Genomic DNA, 26,764 nt, shown 5'->3' on the forward strand with positions numbered 1-26,764 from the left:
CATACGCAGTCAATCACGACCCACCCAGGGTGTCTGCTGAGTTCCGGGCTGTGGAGCAATTAGCAGTAATAGCAGGAAGCTAGTTAGCGTTATCTGTGCCATGGCGGCCTCCATTGGCACTGACGGACCCTGGTCCGGTCACGTAGGGTTACAGTCAGACAGACAGCAAGGGAGGGGGAGAGGTGCACGGTTGGGAGAGGATGGGAGAGAGGCCCCAAAGATCGTATGAGAGCATCCATTGTAGGGTCCACACAGCCCAAAGAGACCAATCTTAAAATCCATTCCTTTGGGATTTTGGATATTGGTCCTCTGATTAGTTGTGAGAAAGTGTAGACATTTAAAAGAAGTATGCTTTTTTTATTTTTTATTAAGGAATAACAATGTCCTATTGTTGTATCTGTAAGAAGGCTTTTGGCTGCCGCGCTATAAGGTCTCCATTGTTTTTACAGCATGTCTCCCTTCCTGCATTCCCATATTCTTTAATGTTTTTGCAAAAAATTGTTTGGATGTGAAAAAAATTGCAGTGTTCTCACTGCATGAAAAAAACAGATACATGTTGCATGTGGGCAAAAAAAATCAAAATTGAGCTGCAATTCAAACATAGTCTTTGAGTGGCTTTTCTGTTTTCTGGCTGTAAGAGTGGCGACATACTGTATGTCACACACATTCATGAAATATATTTGACAGACTGTTGAACGTCAGCATGGGCAGTCCATGTGTGATGAAACATATTTTTGGGGTGATGTAATGAGGAAACACCAATGTCTCCTGTGTGAAACTACATGGCAATAACCGCCTGCCTCAATTGATACGTGTGTGCTTGCACAAAGGGAGGGATGAGTCAAGTGACTCTCGCAGCTGTTCTTCCCACGCATTTTAAACGAAATATGCAAATTCAGCTGTTTTAATGATGAAATCAGTGACATTATTGGATTGTAAAAGAAAACCAATGTGAAGCATGGACAATTAAAATGGAACATAATTCAATTAAATTACTCTTCACATGGAGGAGAAACTAAAGAACACCAGGGTTAAGTGGGGCTCTGCCCCTCTTACCTACTCTGACGGCACATCCCTGGCTAAACGACAGGTTCAAGAATGTGTTGCTGAATGTGTGTGCCGTGAAGTACTCAGGGCCTTTGCGCAACTTTTTGGAGCTTGCAAAATGGCCGTGATGCTCGAATCGCAGAAATCTGGTCAACTCAAATGACTGCGAACTTGTGCTAGCAGGCTGAACTGATGTTAACATCATGATTAGCTCTTGTGTCTCTTGTGTTGTGTTTATAAACCTGTTATTCTAGTTACAATGAAGTGTGAAAAGGCAGTTTAAGTACTGTGAATGTCTTTCTGAGAAAATATCAGGTTGACCAAGAGATTAATTGTTGTTTGTATCTTATGTTCTGCTCATACACAGGTTGTTTTTAAGTTAAGTGTGACCATGAAATGCAAGTATTGTGAATATATTTCATAGAAAAATATGTTAAAGCGGAAATCAACCCAAGAATTTTCTTTACAATAATATGCTGTATGGACCCCCACTAGTCTAAACACAGCATTCTGGTCAAATGTCATTTGTGGAAAATGAGTTAAGCAGCAAAATGTACCCGTTTTTAGCCATCTCAGGGGGCAGCCATTTTTAAACTTGCTGTTGATTAAAAATGACATCATAGTTGAGCACAGCTAAGATAACGACCAATCGTACTCACCTGTTTTCTGAAGCTGAGCCATGATTGGTAGTTACTCGAGCCTGAGCAAATGTGATGTCATTTTAATTGACAGCAAGTGGCAAAATGGCTGCCGCCTGAGATGGCTAAAAACGGGTGGATTTTGCTGCTTAACGCATATTCCACAAAAGCAATATTAATCAGAAGAGCGTCTTTAGCAAATTCACAAACACGTGAACTAGACTAGAAAACGATGGTGCGCCCATTTTTAGGCAGAGCTCACACTACTTTCTGCTACCAAATTGTTGGATGAGTCACGGGCGAGGCAACACCATGCGTCGGAACGCTCAAAAGGTTGCGACGGGGCCCCGAACACAATAGACTACACTTGCATTCGTAGCCTGTCAAACAGTTGGAAATTTGACAATCAAATAAATACTTTATTTAAAGTATTTAAATGTATTACATTTCTTTCTAGCTTCCATCGCAATCAACATAGTGTAAATTCAAGAAACTATTATTTATATCAAGAAATAGTTACAAGTGGCAGTAATTGTTTTAATTTCTCATTTCTTAAAAGCATTTGTGTGTTGAAGGTAAATAAATATTTTTTTTGCATTGCATACTAATAAAAAATAATGAACATAAACTAAACATGTTCAACCGTACTGTAAGTAATAAAAAATGTGTCGTTTTTTTTACTCCGTAATGTGTGAAACCTAAATAGATTTAAGATAATCCGTTTCCACGGCGATTTCTAGTAATCTAATTCTGTCTTCGAGTGTTTGTGCTTGAAAGCATTTGAGGATGTAGTCAGGGAGGCCCAAAAGAGATCCAACAAAACAAACAAGAGAAATCCCTGAATGGAGCTCAGACACAACAGTCACGTAGCATTCACTCGGCAGGCAGACAGGCGGGCGCGCAGAGGATGCTGCACTCCACTTTTTGCATCTATTGTGATTGTATTTATGCTGTATTTGTATCAACATCTGGTAGGGTTGTTGATACAGCAAGTCATGTGTCACCAAAGATAGAGTAAATATGGTTCAAATGTAGCTGCGGTGGACTGAACTGACCAAGCACCTTAAAATGGATGAGTTCATCCATGCATGGATTTCCAATTTATGAAAGAAGTAAAACGGTTGGATTGATGATTTTTTTCAAAGTATCTTAATATATGACAGCTGTAAATTGTTTTGTCTATTTCTCTATTTTGTTTCATGTTTGTTTTTTGTTTGGGGGATTACATCCTTCACTGCAATGTTTGGACATGGATTCATTCACATATGAAGGCATGCAAAATAAACGTTGTGGCAAACAAACAGCTCCCCATGTGAGTGAACTGCTATTTGTTTGTGTGTGAGTTCCTGTTTTGCAGCAATGGAGTCGTTAACTTTCCATTCAGTATTCAAAACCCATCTAGGAATAGAATGGAGTAGAATAGAATAGAAACATTTTTAACGCTATTACACACCGTATCCGAAAATTACAGTGCCGAGCAATTAGGTAAGCCGTTTGTCGACAAAGGACGGATATCACAGCATTGCACATCTGGAGCTGGCTCTTGTAGCGTGGGTTTCGATGTTGTGGCTGTTCACATTAAGACTCTGATGAGAGAATTAAAGGCAGCAGTCGGGATTGTTTTAACTGCCAAGTTGGATGATGAGTGATGTGCCTTTTACTGGAAAACACTTTCTTTGTGGAAGGCCATGCTGATGTCATTCCTAAATTTGTACCTTTCGTGTCATCAAGAACAGGAAGAATCCTGATTAATCCCGTTTGTAAGCGTATTTAGGAAGACCTACCGAAACCTTGGAGAGCTCCTGAGTTGACGACGAAAACATGCGGACTTGTATACATTCGCGCGGTTCAAGGAGAAAGGACTGCACATGACAGCTTCTGTTTATTAGTGACACAATGGTTGTTGTAAATAAATGTTTAAATGACCTCCCAGTGTCTTCACTGTGTATAAACATAATGCAGATAAAAATAGCGAGCAGTGTTGCCTTCACTTTCGCAGTGATAACAACAGAGACAATGAGGTAAAAGAGTACATCGCTTCTGCTTACAGTTCAAACTACTCTCTTGCTATTCCACTACAACCTGACTTTTTAACCACTACCTCCCTCATAACTCCATGTATAGGGGGACAAAACTATGTTTTATTTAATGTTTTCAACGTGGAAGCAGAGATGACTTTATAAGTGTTGAGTACCAACCTCTATTTGCATCACATTTCGCTTGCATTTGCTGTCAGGCAGTCTTCTTAGGCTATATCCGCCCCATCAGCCAATTTTCAAATTCCAAAGAAGAGTGTCACTGAGCTAGAAACTATTCAATTCAAGAATAAATACAGCTTTCTGCATGTACATACATTAACTGGCATATTATGTCTGCCAAAATGGATTGACATTTTGCACAGCATATCATACCAGAAACAAACGCTCTATGTCTTCTCTGCTTGTTGATGTTACAAGAAAAAAGTGTGAGGACATTTCTTTGCTGCTTTGGGGCCAATTTTCCTAGATTAGCCTTTAACTGTGTGGGCCCTATTTCCATGCCCATCTTAAGTCTAGCACAAAGTGCAGTCTAATGTGCGAATGGGCGGAGTTTTCTTTCTTCTGTATATTCATTGACAGGCATAGTTAGAAACAGTTGTTTGCGCTGTTGTGGGAGTGAACACAGCCTGATTCCTGGCCAATCAAAGCGGCTTCTCATCCATCCATCCATTATCTGAGCCGCTTATCTTCATTCCCTTTAAACTGAGCACAAGTGAAGTGGACATTGTGGAAGCAGAAACAGACTTGCTGAAGTCCATGCAGAAGATTGGCACACGCAAACTATGTTCATAAGGAACCGCAAGACTCGCCCTGGCACGAAAATGAAGATGCACCAGTTTTTATGCCGAGCGCAAGTGCAAATTTCTACGAAAAAAAGACGTTGCAAGTGCAAACCAAGCTTAATCGTTATGAAGAATTTTATATCTAATTCCATATTTAGGCCTATAACTCCCAACATCAACTCCGATTAACTGTGCACGTATGCACACACACCCGCACACAGTTCACTGAGAGGGGCACGGGAGCTGTGTCTTGTCCTGTCACAAGATCTGTGTGTGCTTCTCCTTTCACTTCCTACTGTTTCGCCCTCATATCTTCACTGTCTTCTCATTGTTTTTCTGTGTCACTGCATATTTTGTTTTTCGGTGCTGTGATAAAGCATGTGCTGAAAAAAAAACGTGTACATACATTATACTGTTTACTTGTATTTACTACAGTGTATACACAGTAGAATGAGTGTATTGTATTGTTCGTCATAACTGGAAGAGAGTCATAAACTACATGCATAGTACAATGCGTTATACTGTATATATTGTACTGTTCTGACGCAAACGATATTTTGGAACTGAGGGCGAGGGACGGGGACCAAGCTTAAAAAAATAATAAACTTTGCCAGGCATAATCCAGTTGGACCAGACGTTTTTTATAAAACGGAGACAGACGCAGGATAATATCAGGCGCACCCTCCACGTGCTGCTCAATATGATTAAAAATCGGATGGAGGTAATAGTGCTAGGAATAGACGCGGAAAAAGCATTTGATTCGGTCCGGTGGGATTTCCTATATAAAGGTTTCGGTTCCACAGGAGCTTTGTTAAGACCATACAGGCCTTGTACAATACACCGAAAGACAGGATTAGGGTTAATGGGAGTCTGTCGAACTTTATTACACTGGAACGAGGATGTCGACAAGGATGTGCGGCGAGTCCTTTACTCTTTGCAATTTTTCTAGAACCTCTTAGTAGTTGGATAAAACAAAATGAGAATATAACTGGTATTGCTATGGGGGGAGGGGTACAAAAAATAGCTCTTTTTGCAGACGATGTATTATTATACTTATCCAGCCCAGACACATCCTTTCCTGCACTCATGTCGACCCTTATAGATTATGGGCATTTTTCGTAGGTATAAAATTAATATACAAAAAACCCAGGTCATCACTTTCAATTATAGACCATCCCAGGAGATTGTGGACAATTATGAGATAAAATGGGACTCAGAAGCAATCAAATATCTGGGAGTAAATCTTCCTTGAAATTTAGGACAATTGAAAGCCATTAACTTTGATCCGCTGATTAGAAAAATTAAATGGGATATTTCCAGATGGAATCTGATACCCTATATGACCATATCACAAAGAGTAGAGGTGATTGAAATCAATATACTGCCGAGGCTTCTGTACCTGTCTCAGAGTCTGCCAGTGGAGGTAACAGGAGGGGAATTTAGGGAGTGGGATAAAATGATTTCAAGATTTGTCTGGCAGGGGCAGAGACCGAGAATTAGGTACAGAACGTTGCAGTTACCTTAAAATAAAGGAGGACTGGGACTCCCGTGCTTAGAGAGCTACTATCAGGCGGCTCAATTAAAGGTATTATTAAGTGTGAGCGATCGCTCTTACTCAGCTAGATGGAAAGATATTGAAGAAAGCACAACCGATGGTGTCCCTATGCAAACTATAATAGTGGACATGGAGTTGAGAAAACATATTAAGGAAGGGTCAAACCCTTGGCTGAATTTATGACTCAACATTTGGTCTGAAATCCTTACCAGAAACGATTTGAAAACCCAAAGTAAGATTCAAAGATGGATTGGGTATGATTCTGAATTTATTCCTAACAGAACGGACAGGAGTTTTAGAAATTGGAAAAAGGGACCTACAATATTTTGGGAACTCTTACATAAGGAAAACATTAAAAGTTTTCAAGAGTTGAAAGAGCAATATGGGTTATCAAATCAAGATCATTTCAGATACTTGCAAATGCGGCGTTATCTGACTCAAATAAGGGGGGCAACCTTGGAGGGGAGGGGGTCCAACATTGTTGGAATGCTCACTTCAGCACAGAAGTCTACTCTGGGGAAACATCTCATTTCCAGGCTTTATACGGGGGTTGAAGAATTAAAGGAGAATGATACATTGTAGATAAAGGAGAAGTGGGAGAGAGAAGCAAATATTGTCATATCAGTAGAAGAATGGGAAGAGATAACTAAACAGCAGTGGAGTACAACTTATTCTTTATCTTGGAGGGAATACGGGTAGAAAAATGTTGTATGATTTTTTAGGACACCGTCACAGACAAAATATCATGATACGAAATGTTGGAGATTATGCGGCACAGGAAAAGCAGACCATTATCATGTGTTCTGGGGGTGTCCTTCCATTGGCAGTTATTGGCATGAGCTGAACAAACATGGATAAAATACTGATGGTAGATCTCTCACTTACGTTTGAAGCATTTTACTTGGGAAAACCTGGAATTACTTTTACCAGAGTTGGTTGGTGTCAAGTAAAAAAGCGATTACCAGAAAGTGGAAGAACAATGAGACACCGAGATTTGAGGATCGGGTTGAGGTGATACACAATATATATGTGATGGAAAAATAGACATTTGCTTTGAGACTAGAGGGGGATAAATTTGAAAGAATTTGGAAAAGTTGGAAGGACTACATAGCACCAATTGGACTGGAATTTATTTGATATTGTACCCTAGTTAAAAAGTACAGAAGTTGACATGTTTTGTTGTCTATTTTGTCAGATATCTTTGGGTGTGTTTTTTTTTCCCTCGTTCTCTTTTCCTTTTTCCCATATATCCATTGGTGTAAATATGTACAACATTGATAGGCGAAGATTTGTTGAAATATCTGGTCAAATGGACGGTAGCGGGAGAACCACTGAATGCTACATTGTTTTTTTATAAATGTAGGAGGGTGGAAATGCCATGTTTTGTCTTACTTTACTTTCAATTTTGTTAGTATTATTATTTTATCTATTGATTTACTAGGCGGCGGCACGGTAGTCGACTGGTTAGCACGTCCGCCTCACAGTTCAGAGGTCGTGGGTTCGATCCCGGCCCCGGCCTCCCTGTGTGGAGTTTGCATGTTCTCCCCGTGCCTGCGTGGGTTTTCTCCGGGTACTCCGGTTTCCTCCCACATTCCAAAAACATGCATGGTAAGTTGATTGGACTCTCTAAATTGCCCCTAGGTGTGATTGTGAGTGTCTCTGTGTTTGTCTCTGTGTGCCCTGCGATTGGCTGGCAACCAATTCAGGGTGTCCCCCGCCTACTGCCCGAAGACAGCTGGGATAGGCTCCAGCACGCCCCGCGACCCTTGTGAGGATAAGCGGTGTAGATAATGGATGGATGGATTGATTTACTATCATTATTATTATTTATATAATTATTATTTTTTTAATCATTATTTCTATTTTCAATTTAATTAATTTTACCTTTTCATTGGTTCGGGTGGGGGATTATATCATAAAAAAGATTGTTGGATATGATATTAGTAAAACTGGTGTAAATGTTCAATAAAGTAGAAAAATAATAAACATATAAATATTTTTTTTTCCTTAAGTCTCAGGACACACTGTTTTGCCAGCTGGTAAAATTCTCTTAGTCACTGCTTGCATGAATTGTGCATGGGGCAAATAAACAGGCGCGCAATAATACTTCATCGTGCGTGTCGTTCCTCCTGACGCCTCCTGAAAATATTAGTGATGGGAATTCCGGCTCTTTTGGCTCCTAAATGGCTCTTCAGATTTTTTTGTTGCTTAATCGATTTACTACCAATAATAATGTAATATCATGCACAAAATGAATTAGTAATTAATCTAAAAAATGTATTGTATTATAGTAGACTTTATTTTTTTCACTCTAGAGTGCACTTTTAACTATTTTAAACTTTAATTTTTTTTTTACGAAGCAACTTTAAAGCCAAGCAACACACAATCCCTGAAAAACACACGACACAACAAAATGTGAATTAAAAATATTTACTTTTTAGTGCAACAACAAATAAACTATGAAATACAAGAATAAACTTGAGCTTTTTTTTACGCAACAAATTTAAAGTGAAACACAGGATCTCTGAAAAACGTAATATCCATCCATCCATTATCGATACCGCTTATCCTCACAAGGGTCGCGGGGCGTGCTGGAGCCTATCCCGGCTGTCTTCGGGCAGTAGGCGGGGGACACCCTGAATTGGTTGCCAGCCAATCGCACGGCACACAGAGACAAACAAACAACCGCACTCACAATCACACTTAGGGGCAATTTAGAGTGTCCAATCAACTTACCATGCATGTTTTTGGAATGTGGGAGGAAACCGGAGTACCCGGAGAAAACCCACGCAGACACGGGGAGAACATGCAAACTCCACACAAGGAGGCCGGAGCCGGGTTCCAACCCACGACCTCTGAACTGTGAGGCGGACGTGCCAACCAGTCGATCACCGTGCCACGTCAATTAAAATATGTAAAACAAGGGCCATCAATATAATTAAAATGAGTCCAAATTTGGCTCTTTTTCCTGCTTTGACTCCTTTCTTTTTTCCTTTCTTTCTTTTTGTCCTCCGTGTTACACTCCCTTCACTCTCTTGACCCGTTCGTGTGCTCACTGTGCTGTGTACCAGGCTGCTGCCCTCCCCCACCAATCTGCTCAGCGCACTAAGCGCAGACACAGAGACGACACCACGCACATTGACCAATCACGTGCGCCTTCAAGAGAAAAAAAGCGTCTCGAAGGGAGCCGGCTCCTGATTGGTGGGGAACCGGCTACCATCGTTCACTTCAAAGAGCCGGTTTATCGAGCCATTACGTTCGCGAACGACACAAGCCTAGAAAATAGAGTTCGGCCAGACTCACGAACTAACAAGACGATGTCCATTTTTTAAAAATGTTTCCTATTTTTACGTGAATGGTGTTTCCGCGTTACAGACTTCGCATTAACGTGAAAATTAAAGAAAATTCCAAAATTGGACATACAGTATGTGTTTTTCACAACACAGCAACGAAACGGATTTCTCATATAGGCTACGTGATAGACATGATGCCAATGGCATCATTGCCACAAACCACTTAAAAATGTCCAGTCAGATTTCTCTCATGTCAAGCTTTTTACTGCTCACAGCCCCCAGGGGGCAGGTTTGCAGGCTATCTGGGTAGCGCTTTGGCATACCACGATACATTACTGTATTAACCAGCATTCTTCAGTTTAATTTGCCCTTTGGTATTTCGGTTGCCCAACTATTATTACTTCTACACTTGTGCCGGACTTTAGCACAACAAATTATAGTGGAATAATGTGAAAGTCGCAACTAAAAAGAAGTAGTTAGTGAATGCCCACCCATGTTAATGGCCCTCATTTTGAGCACACTCCAATTTAATGAGCCATAATAGCACCTCCTGATAGTCAACCTGATAGGTACCCCCAATGGACTATTTATGTTTTGATTAGCTGCTTGGTCTCAAGTGTGGCGATACCGATAGGCTATCAATGTGAGGTGGGAGGGGCAGCCTGGCGTGCAGCAAATAGAAGTGATAGGACCCACGGGAACAGGTACTTAGTAAGATGAAAGAACAGTGACGGAAGCCCAGGAGTTTATAGTGTGATATTTGGGTGTTACAGAAAGAACTTTTCTGGGCTAGGTCTTTTTACCCAGAGCACAACAAGCATCAGCTGTCCACATAAGTAATGGCACTCTGCATACGCACAGTCCATGATGCTGAACTTTTTCACGATAAAGCACATCATAGACACAGAGAAAGAATGTGAAATATTACATTCCTACAAGGGTAAACAGCAAGAGCCTTGATGATTTAGTAGTGGCTGGCCCGATTTGTAGGGATGTAATCAATCATTTTATAACAGGAAAATATGAAATTATCATAAAACATCAAATATCAATAACAACTAATTTCACATAGCCTACTATAAAACCAAAATAATTGTACTATGGGTGATAAGATACTTGCATTCATTTATTATTTTGCCAAAATATGAATAACAACAAGACTTTGCGGTGAAATTGACTAAAAACTGGTTTCTCAGCCAATTCTGCTCATGAGTGACAAAATGACATGTTAAATGGCATCGCATGAAGTGAGAAGAGATGTGACGCGTGTGCTTTCCCTCCGCCCGCTTCTTGTTTCCTTGCATCCGCTCCTGTGTCCCTATATAACCTCAGACACAGACCCTCCCTTTGGTAATAACCCACACTGAAAGTAGGTGACATATTTGAGGCTCGAAATAACATCTTCACCAGCTAACCTGACAGGACTTTTTCCAGTGTGATCATGGCAAAATTGACAATTTTCTACATGACAGTTGCCTTGTGTTTGTTGCTTTTGGTTGTGTATAGCACAGGTAAGGTCTGTTATTTTTTGTTGTTTGTACTAATGAAATGCAAACAGAAAATATCACCTCAACAGTGTTGAATTCTATGAGAGATTGATTGACATATATATATTTTTTAAAATCTACTTTCTGTAGTACTAGCACAGTAAATAGAGTGAGAGATGACTGACTCTTAACTTGTAATTTTAGATGGTAAACATACAGAAGTTGTGTTGTGTGCAGTAAATAGTAGAAAGAATGTGACAGACATTTGATGTGTTTGATGGTACAGGTATCTACAGTATCTTTCCTCTCTTTGTCAGATGCCAAAATGGACATCATCACCAGCAAGCAAGACATTCAAGTTGGAGATGAACTTTTACTCTTGTGTAAAGGTCAGTTTTGCACCTCTACTTCAAAAATGGCTGACTTTTATGTACAGTAGCTCTTATCTGGATACATAGCATGTGCGGCACGTATAGGTTTAAATTCCATTTGATGTGTACGTTATCCTCTCTTAGTTGGGGGAGAAGGACATATAACGTGGCAAAGGGATGGCGAGGACATTGATGAAGAGTTGATATCGACACTGGATGAGTCCTCTTCTAAACTGTTCATCAAGAGCGCCACAGTGGAGGATGCAGGGAGATACACCTGCCTGTGTGACTTTGACAACGGCCACATGGATGATGTTCAGATACAGATTTATATTTATGGTATGTAACAGCATCCTGCTGAATGTATTAAAAACTCTACACTAACTGGCCACCTGCAAAATTGAATCAGCTGTAAGTCTATCAGCAATTCTGCTGTGTGATACTCCGTTTTAAATGATAAAGTCAGATAAGTATTCGCGTGAACAATATCTTGTTGTTGAACTGGATTGCATCTTACTGAGAGCAGTGTCTAATGTTTTGCCCCTCTCATGCGGCCAAATAAGTCAACCAGCATGTAAGTGATACACTACGCTTCTTGACCACACCACCAGAATAGTAAAATTAAATTCCATCAATTTCCATTTTTTTAACTACATTACAATGCCACTGTGGTCATTGATAGTAGTAGATGTAGTAGTTCACATAACACCTTTGGCAATGGTAATGAAAAACCTCGCTGACAGCATCAATCAAATTGAGTAATAAAAATGGAGAAAGTCACTGGGTTTTGCAGACACTTTTGTGGCCAGTGGATCTTTTAAAGCACTGCTAAAGTCATATTCGTTTGTCATAAGAATTTACCACACCCAAAACAAGCACCTTGTATTTGTTGTCAGAGGGGCCATCATTTGAAGCCACACCCACCTACCACGAGTTCTTGGAGGGCACAGATGGAGCGGTGCCTTGTCTGGTGTCCGGCCAGCCGGCGGTGGAGGTCCGCTGGATATACAGCAAGGAGATGCCGTCCCACGGTGAGTGTAACATTTAGGAGCTCATCTCCAGATGACCATTTGGCAAATCTTATTTTGGATTTGAAATGGATTTTGGTGTAGTTTCTGATCTTTTGTCTTTGTCTATTTTAGGAAAAAATGTGCAACGGCTGCCTGATAACACACTTCTGATTGAGAAAGTGAAGCGACAGGATGCTGGGACATACGTGTGCCAGGCCCAGATCAAAGGAAGGCCCGTCTACAAGCAGCTTTCCATATCTGTTGTTGTCAATGGTGTGTCTTCTTTGCATCCTCATTTACAGTATGAAAGCAATCATGACATGCTGCATTAATGAGTTTGCAGAAACCAGACAAACATTTGGATAGTTATTTATTAAATTTGCATGAAATACAATTGCTGTTCTGAAACATTTACAATAACAAGAGCATTCTGAATACAGCGCCCCCTACAGCACATCTGAAAGAAGAGGTGAAGAAAGTCATAGCTGGACCAGAAAGCAATATTTCCTTGCTGTGTTTGGTCGACGGCCAACCGAAGCCCAATATCACCTGGAACATGTAAGACCTGAGATGACCAAATACCAATTAAGATACAGCCATTCAATTGCAAGACACACACCATGGTTTATAGAAAAAAAGTAATTAAATTAAAATTTGCTCATCTTTGCCTTAAAATTCATTCTCACTTTTGATTGCAGTGAAATAGTATTGTGCTTTGTATTAATGTCAGCAATATTATTATTATTATTATTATTAGCATTGTGGTGATAGTTTACAGTGGTTTCAAATTTTTCTGCGTAATACATTTAATTCACCTTAAGTAATCAAAAGTCAAAGGTTTTAGTGCAGGTCATCACTGCAGCAAACTACAAGTATATCATAATGTCAAATTGATAGCTCGCTGAATGTATCAAAACTGAGAATTGGGCATCTGCACCTAAATACTGTATGTTGTTGGTAAGGGTATAAGTTGAGTGACTTGAGATATTTTTTTCAAGAATATGTTCCCAGCAGGCCCACTAGTTGAAACACGGCATTCTGATTAATTTTGCGTTTGTGGAATATAAGTTAAGCAGCAAAATGCACTCGTTTTTAGCCATCTCAGGGGGCGGCCATTTTGTCTTCTGTCGACTGAAAATAACATTCACAACTGCTCACAACGACCAATCACGGCTAACCTCTTTTCTGAATCTGAGTCATGATTGGTCGTTGTGAGCAGTTGTGATGTCATTTTCAGTCGACAGAAGACGAAATGCCCCCCCCCCCAGAGATGGCTAAAAATTAGTGGATTAACACTTATTCCACTAACACAATATTTATCAGAATGCCCTGTTTCAACTAGTGGGCTTGCATGGAACATATTCTTGAAAAAAAAAAGTTTGCGTTGACTTTCCTTTAAGGAGCCGACTGGATGTTGCTGTTTGGCCTTACTGGGATTTGAAACTCGGTTACCCAGTGAACCATCTAGTTGATCTAGACAGACTACATAATAAGAACATTTTTTTTTTGCACTTTTCACACCCACACCCAAAAACATTTAAATTGATCAAAACACTCTTTTTAGACACACAGTAAACATGTTTGAACATGTGCAAGCCTAAAATGGATAGAAAATCCAGAGTAAAAATAAAAAATACAAACATTTGCTTCATGGTTTAAGTCTTAAAATTCCCCTCCCACACACTTGTACACTTATGTATTTCAACACAAAAAATTTTTAAATGAAAGTTTACGAGATAGCGGAAATACAATAGGTCATCTTACTGCAATCACTTTAAACTTCTCTCTCACAGGCCAGGATTATATGACCCCAGGCATCACTTATTCAACACTGACCGCAGCCAGTTGACCATCAGGTCCGTTGTCAGGGACGACTACGGGGAGTACATCTGCACTGCAACCAACAAGATCGGCGAAAGCAGTGCAACTGTTATGCTTCATGTCTTTGGTCGGTTTTATTCTTTTCTGACTCCATATGAAATGTAAAGTGCAGTACCAAATAACATTTACATTAAAACGTGGCTGCTGTGTTGATGATGGAGTTGTTTCATTTCAGAGGCCCCAGAGGTGTCTTTGTCTGTCGAGCAACAGAATGTCAGTGTGGGCGAGAACGTGGCAGTGGCCTGTAATGTCTCCGGACTTCCTCAGCCAGACTTGCACTGGATCAACAAGCACAATGGACAGACACTGGTAGGAATGATACACACATGCACGTGTGCATGCGCACACGCGCACACAAGCACGCACCGGTTGTGCCGCGGTCAGTGGAGTGCTAGATATATAGATATAAAAGATGATAATAATAATAATGAATTGATTTCTACAATGATTAAGAGGGTTCAATGCACATACACTCTTGTCATGTTTATGAATGAAATCCGATGACATCCACTCCACATTGGTGGAATGTAGAATTTGTCTGCCTGCGCTTGGATTAATTCCACCAAAATCGCATTAAACCACTTGAGCCACAATTAAGACTAGGTTTCACGTGGTCTAGTCTACTTTCTGTTCCCAAATTGTCAAGTGCGCCGGGAGCATGCAATAGAAAACGCCCTCGATCCACCAGAATGCCTAGCGAGGCACAGCACGGTCTGCCACAACCATGGTAAACTAGTCTTGTCCTGGCACGAAACTTGTGATGTGCCCGTTTTTATATTGAGCGCACGTGCGCCTGTTTATGAAAATAGGGCCCGAGTATGGCGGTAGCTGAGCATTCCTTCTTGTGCCTTGTGATGACGTATGATTCTGAAGACCTTTTGCAGATTAGATTGAAGGTAGAGTTTGTCATGATAAAAAAATTAAAAATAAATAAAAACTTGTTCACATGCTAAATGTCTATAGGACCTGACAACAGAAAATTATGAATATGGTTTGAGGGGAAAATCATCTATCTCTGGCCCCATCTTGTACTTCTATTCTAATAGTTAATTATTATTTCTTAACTTATCACCACGTGAATAAAACTAATCAATCAGAGACTGTAGAGATCGAAGGCATGACCGAGTGACGCGTCACTCATTTGCACACTGCTCACAGAGGCTTGTGGGGACACAAAGAGGCTCTCGAAAGGAGACTATTGTCATTTCTTGAGTTATTTAACTCTGGTTAGCAACAAAAGTTAAAAAGAAGGAATTGAGAATCTCTACTTCATGATACAATGTTGGTGTTTATGGCATGGACCCCTGCATATGGCTGAAACCATCCGCGCCATGTACTAATTCATTGTATATATATAAAAAAAAAGCAACATGAAGTCGCTAACATTTGATTTTTGGGCAGTGCTCCGTCATGAATTAGTCATGCTAGCAATGTAGCAGTCTTGATGTCCTGTCATGCATGCGTGTTAGTGAGCTTGGATCGTTTCTTTGGTTGGAGACATGAGGGGGGAAGGAGGTGAAGTGAGGCGACATTCAAATCTTGCTAGCAGTTTCAAGACTACATAATCCAACAGTTTCAAGACTACATAATCCAACTTTAACATGGCAGCACACAGAGTATGATATCCGATTGAACAACAAAAAAATAACATTGTCATACTGTATATGTAGTGTACTTGAAAAAGTAGCGTGCAACCAAAAGAAATGCTACTAAATGAAGAGAATAGACTGTTGGGGATATATTGGCACAATTTTGGTTTTAAATGTAGGTCAGTGCTTCTCGTAGTGTTTTAGCCCATAAAGAAGGCCTTGCTGGCCTTTATAGCTCAATACTGAGGTCAGAGGAAGCAGATGCCGTTGAGGACAGGGGGGACGCGTCACCCTCAGTTTCATAAAGACCATGATCCATCCCCTACACTTTTGCCACATAATCGTCAAAAATGTCTGGGAAAACAGAGGATAACCTCTTCCATTGGGATGGGCATGGAGACTGAACGTTTGTCAGGGGTGTCAAACTCAATGTTGTTTATTAATTCTGTCTGAGCAGATTCTCAATCTTTTATTATTATGACTATATTCAACATTACATAACAATTAACTACCATATCTTGGCAACAGGCGTAGTGTATAATGATTATAATTTTTTTGTTTCTGCATCATTTCCACCCTTTATTTCTGAACACTAAAACACTAAAAAATAGCTACCGGTAGCTCATTCTCAACGCAAACCCCACTGTCAGGTTCACATCAAGTGAGACATTAGTAAACAACACACACAATGAGGAGAAAAGACACTCGCAATATTGTCTTTTTGCTTGCAAGGAGAGCGCAGGGAAATGTACGATTACAGTTCCTCAAAACCCTCTGCCCGACTCCTGCGCCTCCTCTCTTTTTATTTTCTTAGGAGTCCCTGATTACAAAGGTCTTCCAGCTCTAAGGGAAAGGGGAGCGAAAGCAGCTGTAACACTCTGAACTTGTTTACATGTGTGAGAGCAAAGCACACTAAGTAAGCTGGGCCTAGATTTGAACAAAGCTAAAGCTAAACCTACAAAGCTAACAAGGCTAATCATCAAACCTCTATCCTTCATAATTAGCCAACAAGCTAACAAGGCTCATTTTCTAAATACAAATAATATTTTAGAGAAATATAAGATAAGATAAGATAAGAAGGCCTTTATTGATCCCACAGTGGGGAAATTTTCAGTGTTACAGCAGCAAAGATATAGGTCACACAGGAACGGCGGCATAATGTAACCATTAATGTACAACATTAACGGCAAACATTCAGGATCAAACCTATGTAAATATACGCAGTAACATGTGTATATACACATGTGTATACACACCAACAACAAATCTCCATAAAAAATGTGAGGAACACTCATTTTAGCCTGTACATAGTACAGAGGAAAAAATACTCTAAGTAAGTGACAGTGCTGCAGTGGTGTAGTGAAATGTAAGGAACAGCATTGGATAAAAATAAAACTAGGCTAACAGTAGTGGGGAATGTTGAGTATTGCACGGTATTACGGTAGTGGGGAATGTTGGGTATTGCACGATATGAGCTCAGGTGCAGGACTGCACAATTGCACTAATGTCCGCCAGTTTGTAGAGACTACACATTGTTCTTGTTAAAGAGTCTGACAGCAGCAGGCAAGAAGGAACGGCGGAATCTCTCCTTTGCACAGCGAGGGTGTAACAGCCTGTCACTGAAGGAGCTGTGGAGTGCTGTTAGGGTGCCCTGGAGGGGGTGGTCCGGGTTGTCCAGCATTGATGACAGCTTGGCCAACATCCTCCTGTCCCCCACCGAGTCCACAGAGTCCAGGGAGCAGCCCAGGACAGAGCCGGCCCTCGTGACCAGTTCGTCCAGCCGCTTCTTGTCCCGGGCCGAGACGCCGCCCGCCCAGGTGACCACTCCCTGGAAGATGACCGATGTAACCACCGAGTCATAAAAGTTCCTGAGGAGTGTCCCCTGAACCCCAAAAGACCTCAGTCTCCTGAGTAGGAAGAGTCTGCTATGACTCTTCCTATAGAAGGCGTCTGTGTTGTCGCTCCAGTCCAGTTTATTGTTCAGATGAACGCCCAGGTACTTGTAAGTTGAGACTCTCTCAACATCTGTTCCCCGGATATTCACTGGTGCAGGTGAAGAGTGCTGGCGCCTACCGAAATCCACCACCATTTCTTTGGATTTCCCCGCATTAATCAGGAGGCGGTTCTGCTGGCACCAGTCCACAAAACCCTGAGTAAGTTCTCTGTACTCCCGATCATCTCCGCCTGTGATGAGGCCGACAATCGCAGAGAACTTCTGCAGGTGACAGGTAGGGGTGTTGTAGTTGAAGTCCGAGGTGTAGAGGGTGAACAGGAAGGGAGCCAAGACAGTTCCCTGTGGGGCCCCCGTGCTACAGAGGAGCACGTCAGACACACATTCCTGTGTCCTCACATACTGTGGCTGGTTTGTGAGGTAGTCCTGGATCCATGTGGTGAGGTGGTGGGCCACCCCCGCCCGCTCCAGCTTGTCTCACAATAGGGTGGGCTGGATGGTGTTGAAAGCACTGGAGAAATCAAAGAACATGATCCTCACAGTGCTCCCTGCCTTCTCCAGGTGGGTGAGTGAAGTGTAGAGAAGGTAGATGATGGCATCATCCACACTGATGCTAGGCTGATATGCGAACGGGAGTGGGTCCATTGAGGAGCTCACCAGGGGGCGCAGGTGGGCAAGGACCAGTCTCCCCAGGGTCTTCATCAGGTGAGACGTCAGCGCCACTGGTCTGAAGTTTTTGAGCTCCTTCGGGTGGGGGGTCTTTGGCACCGGGACCAGGCAGGATGTTTTCCATAGCTGGGGGACCCTGCCCAGCTTCAGGCTCAGGTTGAACATGTGCTGGACAATTCCACACAGCTGGTCTGAGCAGGATTTGAGGAGCTGGGGGCTGATGCCATCTGGACCCGCTGCCTTCCTCGCCTTCATCTTCTTCAGCTGGTTCTTCACCTGAGATGTTGTGAAGGTCAAGGCTGGGCAGGAGGGAGCGGTGGCTGTATGGTGTAGCTAGGAGCTGGAGACTGTGGAGAAAAGGGGGGAGGGGGTGACACACCCAGCAGGAGGAGTAGGTGGAGGCTGCAGCAGGAGAGACTGAGAGGGGGCAGGCATCTGATCGAACCTATTGAAAAAGAGGTTCAGCTCATTTGCCCACTGCAGGTCCCCCCCAGTCCGAGTCTTGGGTTGTCCGTGGCCTGAGGTGGTCTTCAGGCCCCTCCAGACTCCCCTGGCATTATCCTGCAGCAGCTGCTCCTCCATCCTCTTCCTGTAGGACCTTTTCCCCTCTCTGATCCTCCTCCTCAGCTGGCGCTGCACAGTCTTCCTCTCCTCTATGTTGCCTGACGCAAAAGCCCTCCTCTTCTCATTCAGGAGAGCTTTTATGTCTGGTGTGATCCAGGGTTTGTTGTTGGAGAAACACCTTACTCTCCTGGTGGGTATGGTGTTCTCCATGCAGAAATTTATATAGTCTGTGACAGTGTCTGTTCGACTACTAATGTCTTCCCCGTGAGCATCGCTGAATACTTCCCATACAGTTGTGCTGAAGCAGTCCTTTAAGGCCTCCTCGGCCTCTCCAGACCATCTCTGAACCGTGCGGGTCACAGCTGGCTGCCTGCGGACCAATCAATCTGGTTTTAGGATGAACCACAGTACAGAAACAGCTCTTCTAAGGATTTTAAACGATAGCAGGTACATTGCAGATGTGAAAAAACTCACAGTCTTGGTGCTACTGGATTTAAGCGCTGCTTTTGATACAGTAGATCACCAAATTTTATTAAATAGACTTAAAAACCTAGTGGGCATCTCTGGTACTGTTTCTAACTGGTTTTATTCCTATCTCACAGACCGATGTTTCTTTGTAAGTATGGATACTTGTTCCTCCAAAACCCATTAAATCAAATGTGGGGTTCCCCAAGGTTCAATTTTACGCCCAATACTTTTGAATCATTCTATGCTTCCCCTTGGGGATGTCATCAGGGGACACGGCGTCAGCTTCCACAGCTACACTGATGACACACAGCTGTATATTGCCGTGTCTCCTGATGACACAGGACCCATTGATACCCTTTTAAATGGCATTTTAGATATTAAGTCATGGATGGCAGAGAACTTCCTATAGCTCAATCAGGACAGTGAGATCTTAGTTATCAGCCCTGAAGGTCAGAGAGAGAAACTTTTAACAAAACTACAAGATTTTAAACCCTCTGAATGTGTGAAGAACCTGGGCGTCATCTTTGACTCCAATCTCAGTTTTATTCCTCATATTAAAAATGTAACTAAGATTGTTTTTTATCACTTTAAGAATATCGCCAGGGTCTGCCCATTTCTCTCTCAGGCTAACACGGAAGTGCTAATGCATGCTTTTATTTCCTGTCGTTTAGATTATTGTAATGCCCTGCTCTCTGGCCTCCCCAAAAAGAGTATTTCTTCTTTACAACTTCTGCAAAATTCAGCTGCTCGGGTGCTGACAAGAACCAGAGGGCGGGAGCAGATAACACAGTTTTAAAATTTCTACATTGGCTTCCCGTGTGTTTCAGGATCAATCTTACGGTACCTTTATTAGTTTATAAATGTGTTAATAGTCTTGGGCCATCTTATTTATCTGCTTTGCTTTCATCATACCAACCCTCGCGCATCCTGAGGTCCTCTGGTGCCGACCTTTTATGCCTAGGGTGAGGACCAAAACGCATGGTGAGGCTGCATTCAGCCATTTGTGCAATTTTGGAATAGCCTGCCAGAGGACATCAGGTCCGCAGAGACTGTTAATATTTTTAAGAGCAAGCTCAAGACATACCTTTTTAGTTTGGCTTTTAAATAATTTTAAGTAATTTTTCTTTTTCTTTTAATTGAGGACTATTTTTTATCTTATCTTGCTGATTTTAGTTCTTAGATTATAATACTGTTTTGTCTTTTAGTTTTGTTGTTCTCTGTTGTTCTTCACTTTTAGCTCCAGTGTTTCCTCATGGGGGCCTCCACGTTGGGGGTGGTGGCTGTCCTTCCCGCAGCGGCCATCATCGCAGGGGCTCCTTGGGTCCAGGTGACCGGGGGCCCCTTCACTGTGTGTGGGGTCCACCTGGCTGATCTGGGCCGGGGGTCTCTGTAGTGTTGGCACCCCTGTGGCTGTGGGTTGTCATTCCCCTCAGCGTGGATGAGCTCCCCTTGGGTATCCTTCCCTCTTATGGTTTCACTGTGCCTTGTCATGTCTTTTTAACACAGTTTATCAGGTCATGCGCTTTGTGTGTGTGTGTGTGTGTGTGTGCGTGTGCGTGTATGTGCGAGTGCTAATGTACTGGTGGATATATGTCTTTTTTTTATGTTGTGATTTGGATGTTTTACAGCACTTTGAGTTGCATTTTCGTTCATGAAAAGTGCTATATCAATAAAATGTGACTGACTGATTGAATAAGGCTAATGATCAATCTCTATTCTTCATAATACAAATGTGAGACAAAAGCATCATAACACATGAATCACAACTTATTGCCCTAAATTGCAAAATCCCATCTGCGCCCTTGCACTGATCAATGTTTTACATTCATAACCTCCACATTTCATATATAAAGACTAAGGAACCCCACTACATTGGTTTCATCAATGTATGTTGAGCCCAATGTGTGTATTACAGTACAGTCTCTTGTGTTTGCTAGGACTCACCTTCTGGTCGTATCCGCGTTGAGGGCGGCGTATTAATGATTGATGAAATAGTGCCATCAGATGGTGGCCTGTATTCTTGCATGGCTGTTGGAAGCATTGGCAATGCATCAAGAGACGTAGCAATTTACAGTAAGTTCCGAGCTTAAACTTTGCAGTGTAATATGCACTCACTGGACACCTCACTGGGTCACCTAAACAATAAGCCATACATTTTCTTTAAAGTGATAATAATTGTGTATCATTTAAACAATGTCATCATTGTGATTGTATTTTGCAGTGGTAAAGAGCTATATACATTATGAAGCTATATATAAAAATAAAGAAACATATATATACAGTATACAAAGAAAAATATTAAACAGATATCACCATACACAATTCTACAGCAGTGAGCTGATTTACTCCAAAAGAAGAAACATACATACATATATGATACATATATGAATACCTCCATAACATTGTTAATCAAAACTGGACATTAATATCTATAGACTGTACTAGATCAGGCCTAATTTTGAACGCAGCACTGATATTGGATCTGTTTCAATCATGCGAGTGCATACATTACAAATGTCATGAAAGCACTTCATTTTTCACAGCTCAGCCGGGTCCACCTCCCTACCTGTCAGTCTCATCTGGACCTGCATCAGTCTTCTTCTCCCTCAAAACACCACCCATCAGTGGGGGAACACCAATTACAAACTATGTCCTGCAATGGAGACAAAATGCAGCCAAGCAATGGCAAGAAGTCATGGTCCCAGCCTCAGGTAATTGAAACGTATACATGTACATATAGTATCAAATTTTAAATCCTTGTGTGTACAGCTGTTATTCTAGATGTGTGTTTTCATGTTTGTGCTTGTAGATACCCTGGCTGTGACCTCCCTCATGCCCTACACATTATACACTGTGCGTTTGGCTGCCTTGAATGCAGTAGGACGGGGCCAATTCTCAGATGCAAACACTGTCCGAACCCAAGGAATACGTGAGCATCTCACACTAACACCATGCTAGTAGTAGCACGTAATCGAAACACATGACACATCCACATTCCAATATCGTGTTCTGTATAATGCCTGAAATGAATAATGGAAATGAACAAAATTGTGTGTTGATCATTTTTCACACTAATCATTTTTAGTATTGGGGTTTAATATTAGTATCTGGTTGTTGTGTTGCATAATTTTATGGTAAATGTACAATATTTCAAGCAATTACAGGTTGCCCATGTACTGTGAAACATATTGTAGTCATCCAAACCCATGCATATACATTTTCTTAGCAATTTGTATTTAAGAATTAGAATACACTCGACATGCGCAAACATTGTACAGCATGCAGGCAAGTGAAAGTTAAGGATAAATATGTTGCACAACAGTGATGTGCCCATTAGAAGTGTTCAGGCCCACGTCCAAGAGCATCACAGCAATGTTCATATCATGGTGTGCACCGGGTCTCGAACTTGCAACAGTACGGTCACTGAACTTATGGCCTTGTTTTAGGTCTTTGAAAATCCAGCACCGTCACATAATGTATTTAGAAATAGATATGATCATGTTCTGGTAAAAATATTCCCATTCATATTTGTTAATATTGTTATTTTATAGTGCACACTTAATTTATCGCATTTATCGCTCACTTTATGAATCATCTCTTATTCTGTCTTGTATGTTTCTGTCATCATCATCATCATCATATCATCATGTCTGCTGCCTACTGCTGTCCCTGACACCGTCCAACCTCCCATTATCCATCTACAGGAGGTAAGACACACACAGTGGTTAACTGAATATGTTTCATAGTTGTTGTTCTTGGCTGTTGAATGTAAATGAGTACACACAATACCAAGGAGGCGTAATATTCTGCGTTTTCTTTCTATATTGCCATCTAGGTGAACCAGACAGCCCAGTTTTGTTGTGTGATGAAATGAAAGTAGGGGGCAACTCCTTCTTCATCCCCCTCAAACATGCTAGTAGTGGCGGGACTCCTCTCCTGCACTACAATCTCCGATATCGGGAGGTCAGGCTCAACATGCATCTGCATACTTTTGCTGTGTGATAGTATACATGTTTACATGTAGTTAGCAAAGGACTGTAACATGAAAAATATAAATTAAAACAAGGTGACTCATTTAAATATATATAAATTTGTGCTGTCAAAAGATTATGTTTTTTTAACTAATTAATCGCAACATTTTTCTAATTGTTTGCGATTAATCGCATTTTTCAACTACAATTTTCTATGAAGATTCTAACAGCTATTTACTTGAGTAACATTTTGGAATTAATGTGGAAAAAAATTTAAAATATATTTTGATTCAAAGACTGTTCTAATAGCTTTTATTTTATCCTTGAATACGATTCATTTTTCTGTAAAAGACAACTGTTGAACAATACATCAAACACATACAACTAATATGGTATTTGAATTTGGTTTTTCAACAAGCGCAAATTATTTTAGATTTCTCCAATGAGCCATCGAGCAACAACTAATACTGCGTAAAAGTCCTTATTTGCAAAAGTGACTCTCCTCTAAGTGTGGCTGCAAAGTGAGCAAAGGTCAGCTGTCACAGGAAGTAAATAAAACTGAGTTAATGGGGTTAATTTTTTTAATGCTTTATAAAATTTAAATTAATCTCCAAAGTTAACATGTTAACTTTGACAGCCCTAATATAAATATATATTATTTTTACTCGTTTTATGTCCCATACTTCATGCCACAATCTGTCTCTATTTTGTCCAGGATAAAGATAGCACTAATTGGAAGGAGAAGCAGCTGTCATCCAACACTGAGTCCGTTACCCTCATAGACCTGACCTTTGGCTCTGACTATCAATTGGAAGTCGTAGCAGTCAATGCTAATGGTTCCTCGCTCCCTGCAATGTTCAACTTCACCATTGCAGAGGAACCTGGTAATACTCACATCATCTCAAATATAGATGACAATCTTCACATCTCCATTCAGAATGAACGTCATCTTTCTACTTCATTCCCTCGTCATCTGCCTTGGACTCACAGTGCGAACCAGCATGACCAAAGGCAGCGTAGCAGGCATCGTCATGGTCATCTTCCTGGTGATTTTTTTGGTGGTGGATGCCACCTGCTGCTACAGAAACCGCTGTGGCCTGCTTATGTCCATCGCTGTGAAATTTTTTGGACAGAAAGTTCCAGGCCTCAAAGTGTTTGACGAAGGAGAGGGGGGTGCTAATGGGTAAGTACAGTAGGTGTGTAGGTTTGTATTCCTTTTTTCGTTTTTTTTTTTTTTTTTTGCACGAATTTTCAATTGGATTTGGAAGGAGGTTAGCATGATTCTAAGTTCATTTTTTGTGCATGCTACTCTAGGGAAGTTAAGATGAATGGGATGTCCACCCCAAGACGCGACAGGCACCAAATGGAAGTTGAAACACTTCCCTCAAAGGATGGGGGCACACTCACAGAGGTCACCTGTGACAAAGCCTCGCTCACTAAACATGAGTAGGTGCAGTCACACTCAGTAACAGTAAATCTACTGGCATATTTTCCCATCCCTGAGCTTTCACATGCAATTTCTGAGGGAACATTTTATTGTGGTTCATTTAAAATAAAATCTATCAATCTATAAATAATTAGCTGTAATAATATAATTCTTTTTTTCCCCCCACAGGAAAACTCAACCAGACAGAAATCTGCCTGCTACAGACGCATGAGGCCAACATCTAAAAAAAGAAAAACAAGAGACAAACAAAATTATATATTTTTTGAAGAGAACATAACCAAAGCGTAAATTGGAACAGCCAGCAAGACAGTGTAAACAAATGAATGATTATTTCTCTCATTCCTCTGTGCTGCTGATGTATAAACAGTAAGAGGACAAGCATGTTGAACATCCCCTGACATCACATCTTCTCATAATGAAAACCTCCCAGTTGGTATGGCGACAATCTAAAGTGACAAGTGATATTTTATGTCAACATGTCATGTTGTTGTTAGTTTGCTGGCTCAGTTGAGTTTAAACCTAAACTGTAATGCATTCATGCTAGGGCAATCTTGAGATCGGTCTTTTACAGGGTATAGATGTTTGTCATTTATTTTTGAAATGACAGTGTTCTCAATAGGCAAAAATATGTATTGAATGTTCAAAATAAACAAAGGTTTGTTTATTCCAGTCAGGATCAAGTGCAGCTGTTTAACATGAAAAAAAGCCTGTCTGTGGGCATTTCTGGGGAGTAGTTATGGGCAGGCTGCCACACAATCAAGAGGTTCCTGCATGGTTAGAATCTCAGCTCAGGCCATCCTGTTGAGTATGAATGGTCTTCCCAGGCTTGCGTGAATGTCTCGGTGAACTCCCACATTTCATAAAAATGTTAGCTTCATTGCAGTCTGTAAATTACCCATTGTTGTGAATGGTTGCTTGTGTATTATGTGCCTTGCGACTGGCCGGAGGCCAGTAGTGGGTAGACCAGTAGTGGGACGCTTACTCAAAATTAGCTGGGATAGGCTCCGGCTATGTGCTGATGGGTTGATGCCTGTCTCTGTTAATGTTATTTAAATCGTACATTGTTGTGACCCTAGCGAGGAGAAGAATTTCAGATCATGGATGGAGGGAGGGATATTAACTTTTTATAAATATTGTGCTGCTGGCTGCTGCTATACTGATTTTCATGTTGAGCTATAACCAACTAGCACAGGCCTTTAAACATTTATTACTGTTATGATAATACCGTACTGTACATAGAGGACGTAATAAGAACATGAACCAATATATTTTAAAATAGCTCATAGTTTATACTCTAGTTTGAGTCTGCCTAAAAAATAAACTATGATGCAGCATTTTTACTTTGACAAAAAGTTGTTCATGCTTGCAAGTCATATAAGCTGTGTGTGGTTGTAAATATGTATGTTTTATTGGTGTCTGAGTTGTATCCAGTAAAAATATATGTTTTGAAGTCTCTCTTTATGTTCTATTGAGCATTATTATTGTACAATCTTCTTCTATAGCCGTGGATATATTTATGTAGAGGTGTCATATTGAGCTTTCAGTGACCAGCATGAGAGAGTGTAACAGAAATACAGTAACACTAAATTTAACACACCTCCAACCCATTCGAACCCGACAGATTGTAAGACTAATGAGGCACATGCCACTGGGGAGGGAAAATGGGTAGTTGGGACTAATTTGGACATTTTCACTTCAGGGTGTATTCACTTTTGTTGCCATTTTCACTTCAGGGTGTATTCACTTTTGTTTCCAGCGGTTTCGACATTAATGAGTCCGTGTTGAGTTACTTTAGGAGGAAGATAAATATAGTAGCTCACTACTTAAGATTGTAGCAATTTAGCAAAGTGTAATTTCTTCACTGTTGTCACATGAAAAGATGTCATAACATGATGTGAGATAGTTTGCATGTGACTGCTGCTTTCTTTTCCTTTCTTTTTTAAAATAGTACTTTTAGTACTGATGGTTTATTTAATTGTGATATTAAGAGGCCGCTAAATTC

General features: G+C 41.0%; 1 protein-coding gene across 2 annotated transcripts; it reads left to right on the forward strand.

Moving 5' to 3' along the window:
- The first annotated feature begins 10,716 nt into the window (after window positions 1-10,716).
- ncam3 (neural cell adhesion molecule 3) lies at window positions 10,717-26,217 on the forward strand. Of its 2 annotated transcripts, none has more exons than XM_086038520.1 (16): window positions 10,717-10,865; window positions 11,159-11,230; window positions 11,357-11,551; window positions 12,109-12,243; window positions 12,355-12,495; window positions 12,663-12,780; window positions 14,016-14,170; window positions 14,279-14,412; window positions 21,282-21,417; window positions 21,888-22,055; window positions 22,154-22,274; window positions 23,178-23,307; window positions 24,031-24,199; window positions 24,306-24,498; window positions 24,630-24,761; window positions 24,931-26,217. In XM_086038520.1, the coding sequence occupies exons 1-16, from the start codon at window positions 10,796-10,798 to the stop codon at window positions 24,971-24,973; spliced, it is 2,112 nt and encodes a 703-aa protein (XP_085894646.1). In that variant the 5' UTR covers window positions 10,717-10,795; the 3' UTR covers window positions 24,974-26,217. The 2 variants fall into 2 exon arrangements, with proteins under 2 accessions (XP_085894646.1, XP_085894647.1); XM_086038521.1 differs by having other exon boundaries at window positions 10,722-10,865; window positions 11,128-11,230.
- The last annotated feature ends 547 nt before the right edge of the window (window positions 26,218-26,764 follow it).

Source organism: Filicampus tigris, chromosome 8 (assembly GCF_054856515.1).
Source record: "Filicampus tigris isolate MCC_2025a chromosome 8, RoL_Ftig_1.0, whole genome shotgun sequence".
NCBI lineage: Eukaryota > Metazoa > Chordata > Actinopteri > Syngnathiformes > Syngnathidae > Filicampus > Filicampus tigris.

Excerpts from the sequence above, each read along its gene's own strand:
- ncam3 (XM_086038520.1), top strand. The coding sequence starts at position 10,796 with ATGGCAAAATTGACAATTTTCTACATGACAGTTGCCTTGTGTTTGTTG. Across the intron at positions 12,496-12,662 it reads CATATCTGTTGTTGTCAATG|CGCCCCCTACAGCACATCTG; the intron begins GTGTGTCTTCTT and ends TTCTGAATACAG. Across the intron at positions 23,308-24,030 it reads ACAATCTCCGATATCGGGAG|GATAAAGATAGCACTAATTG; the intron begins GTCAGGCTCAAC and ends TATTTTGTCCAG.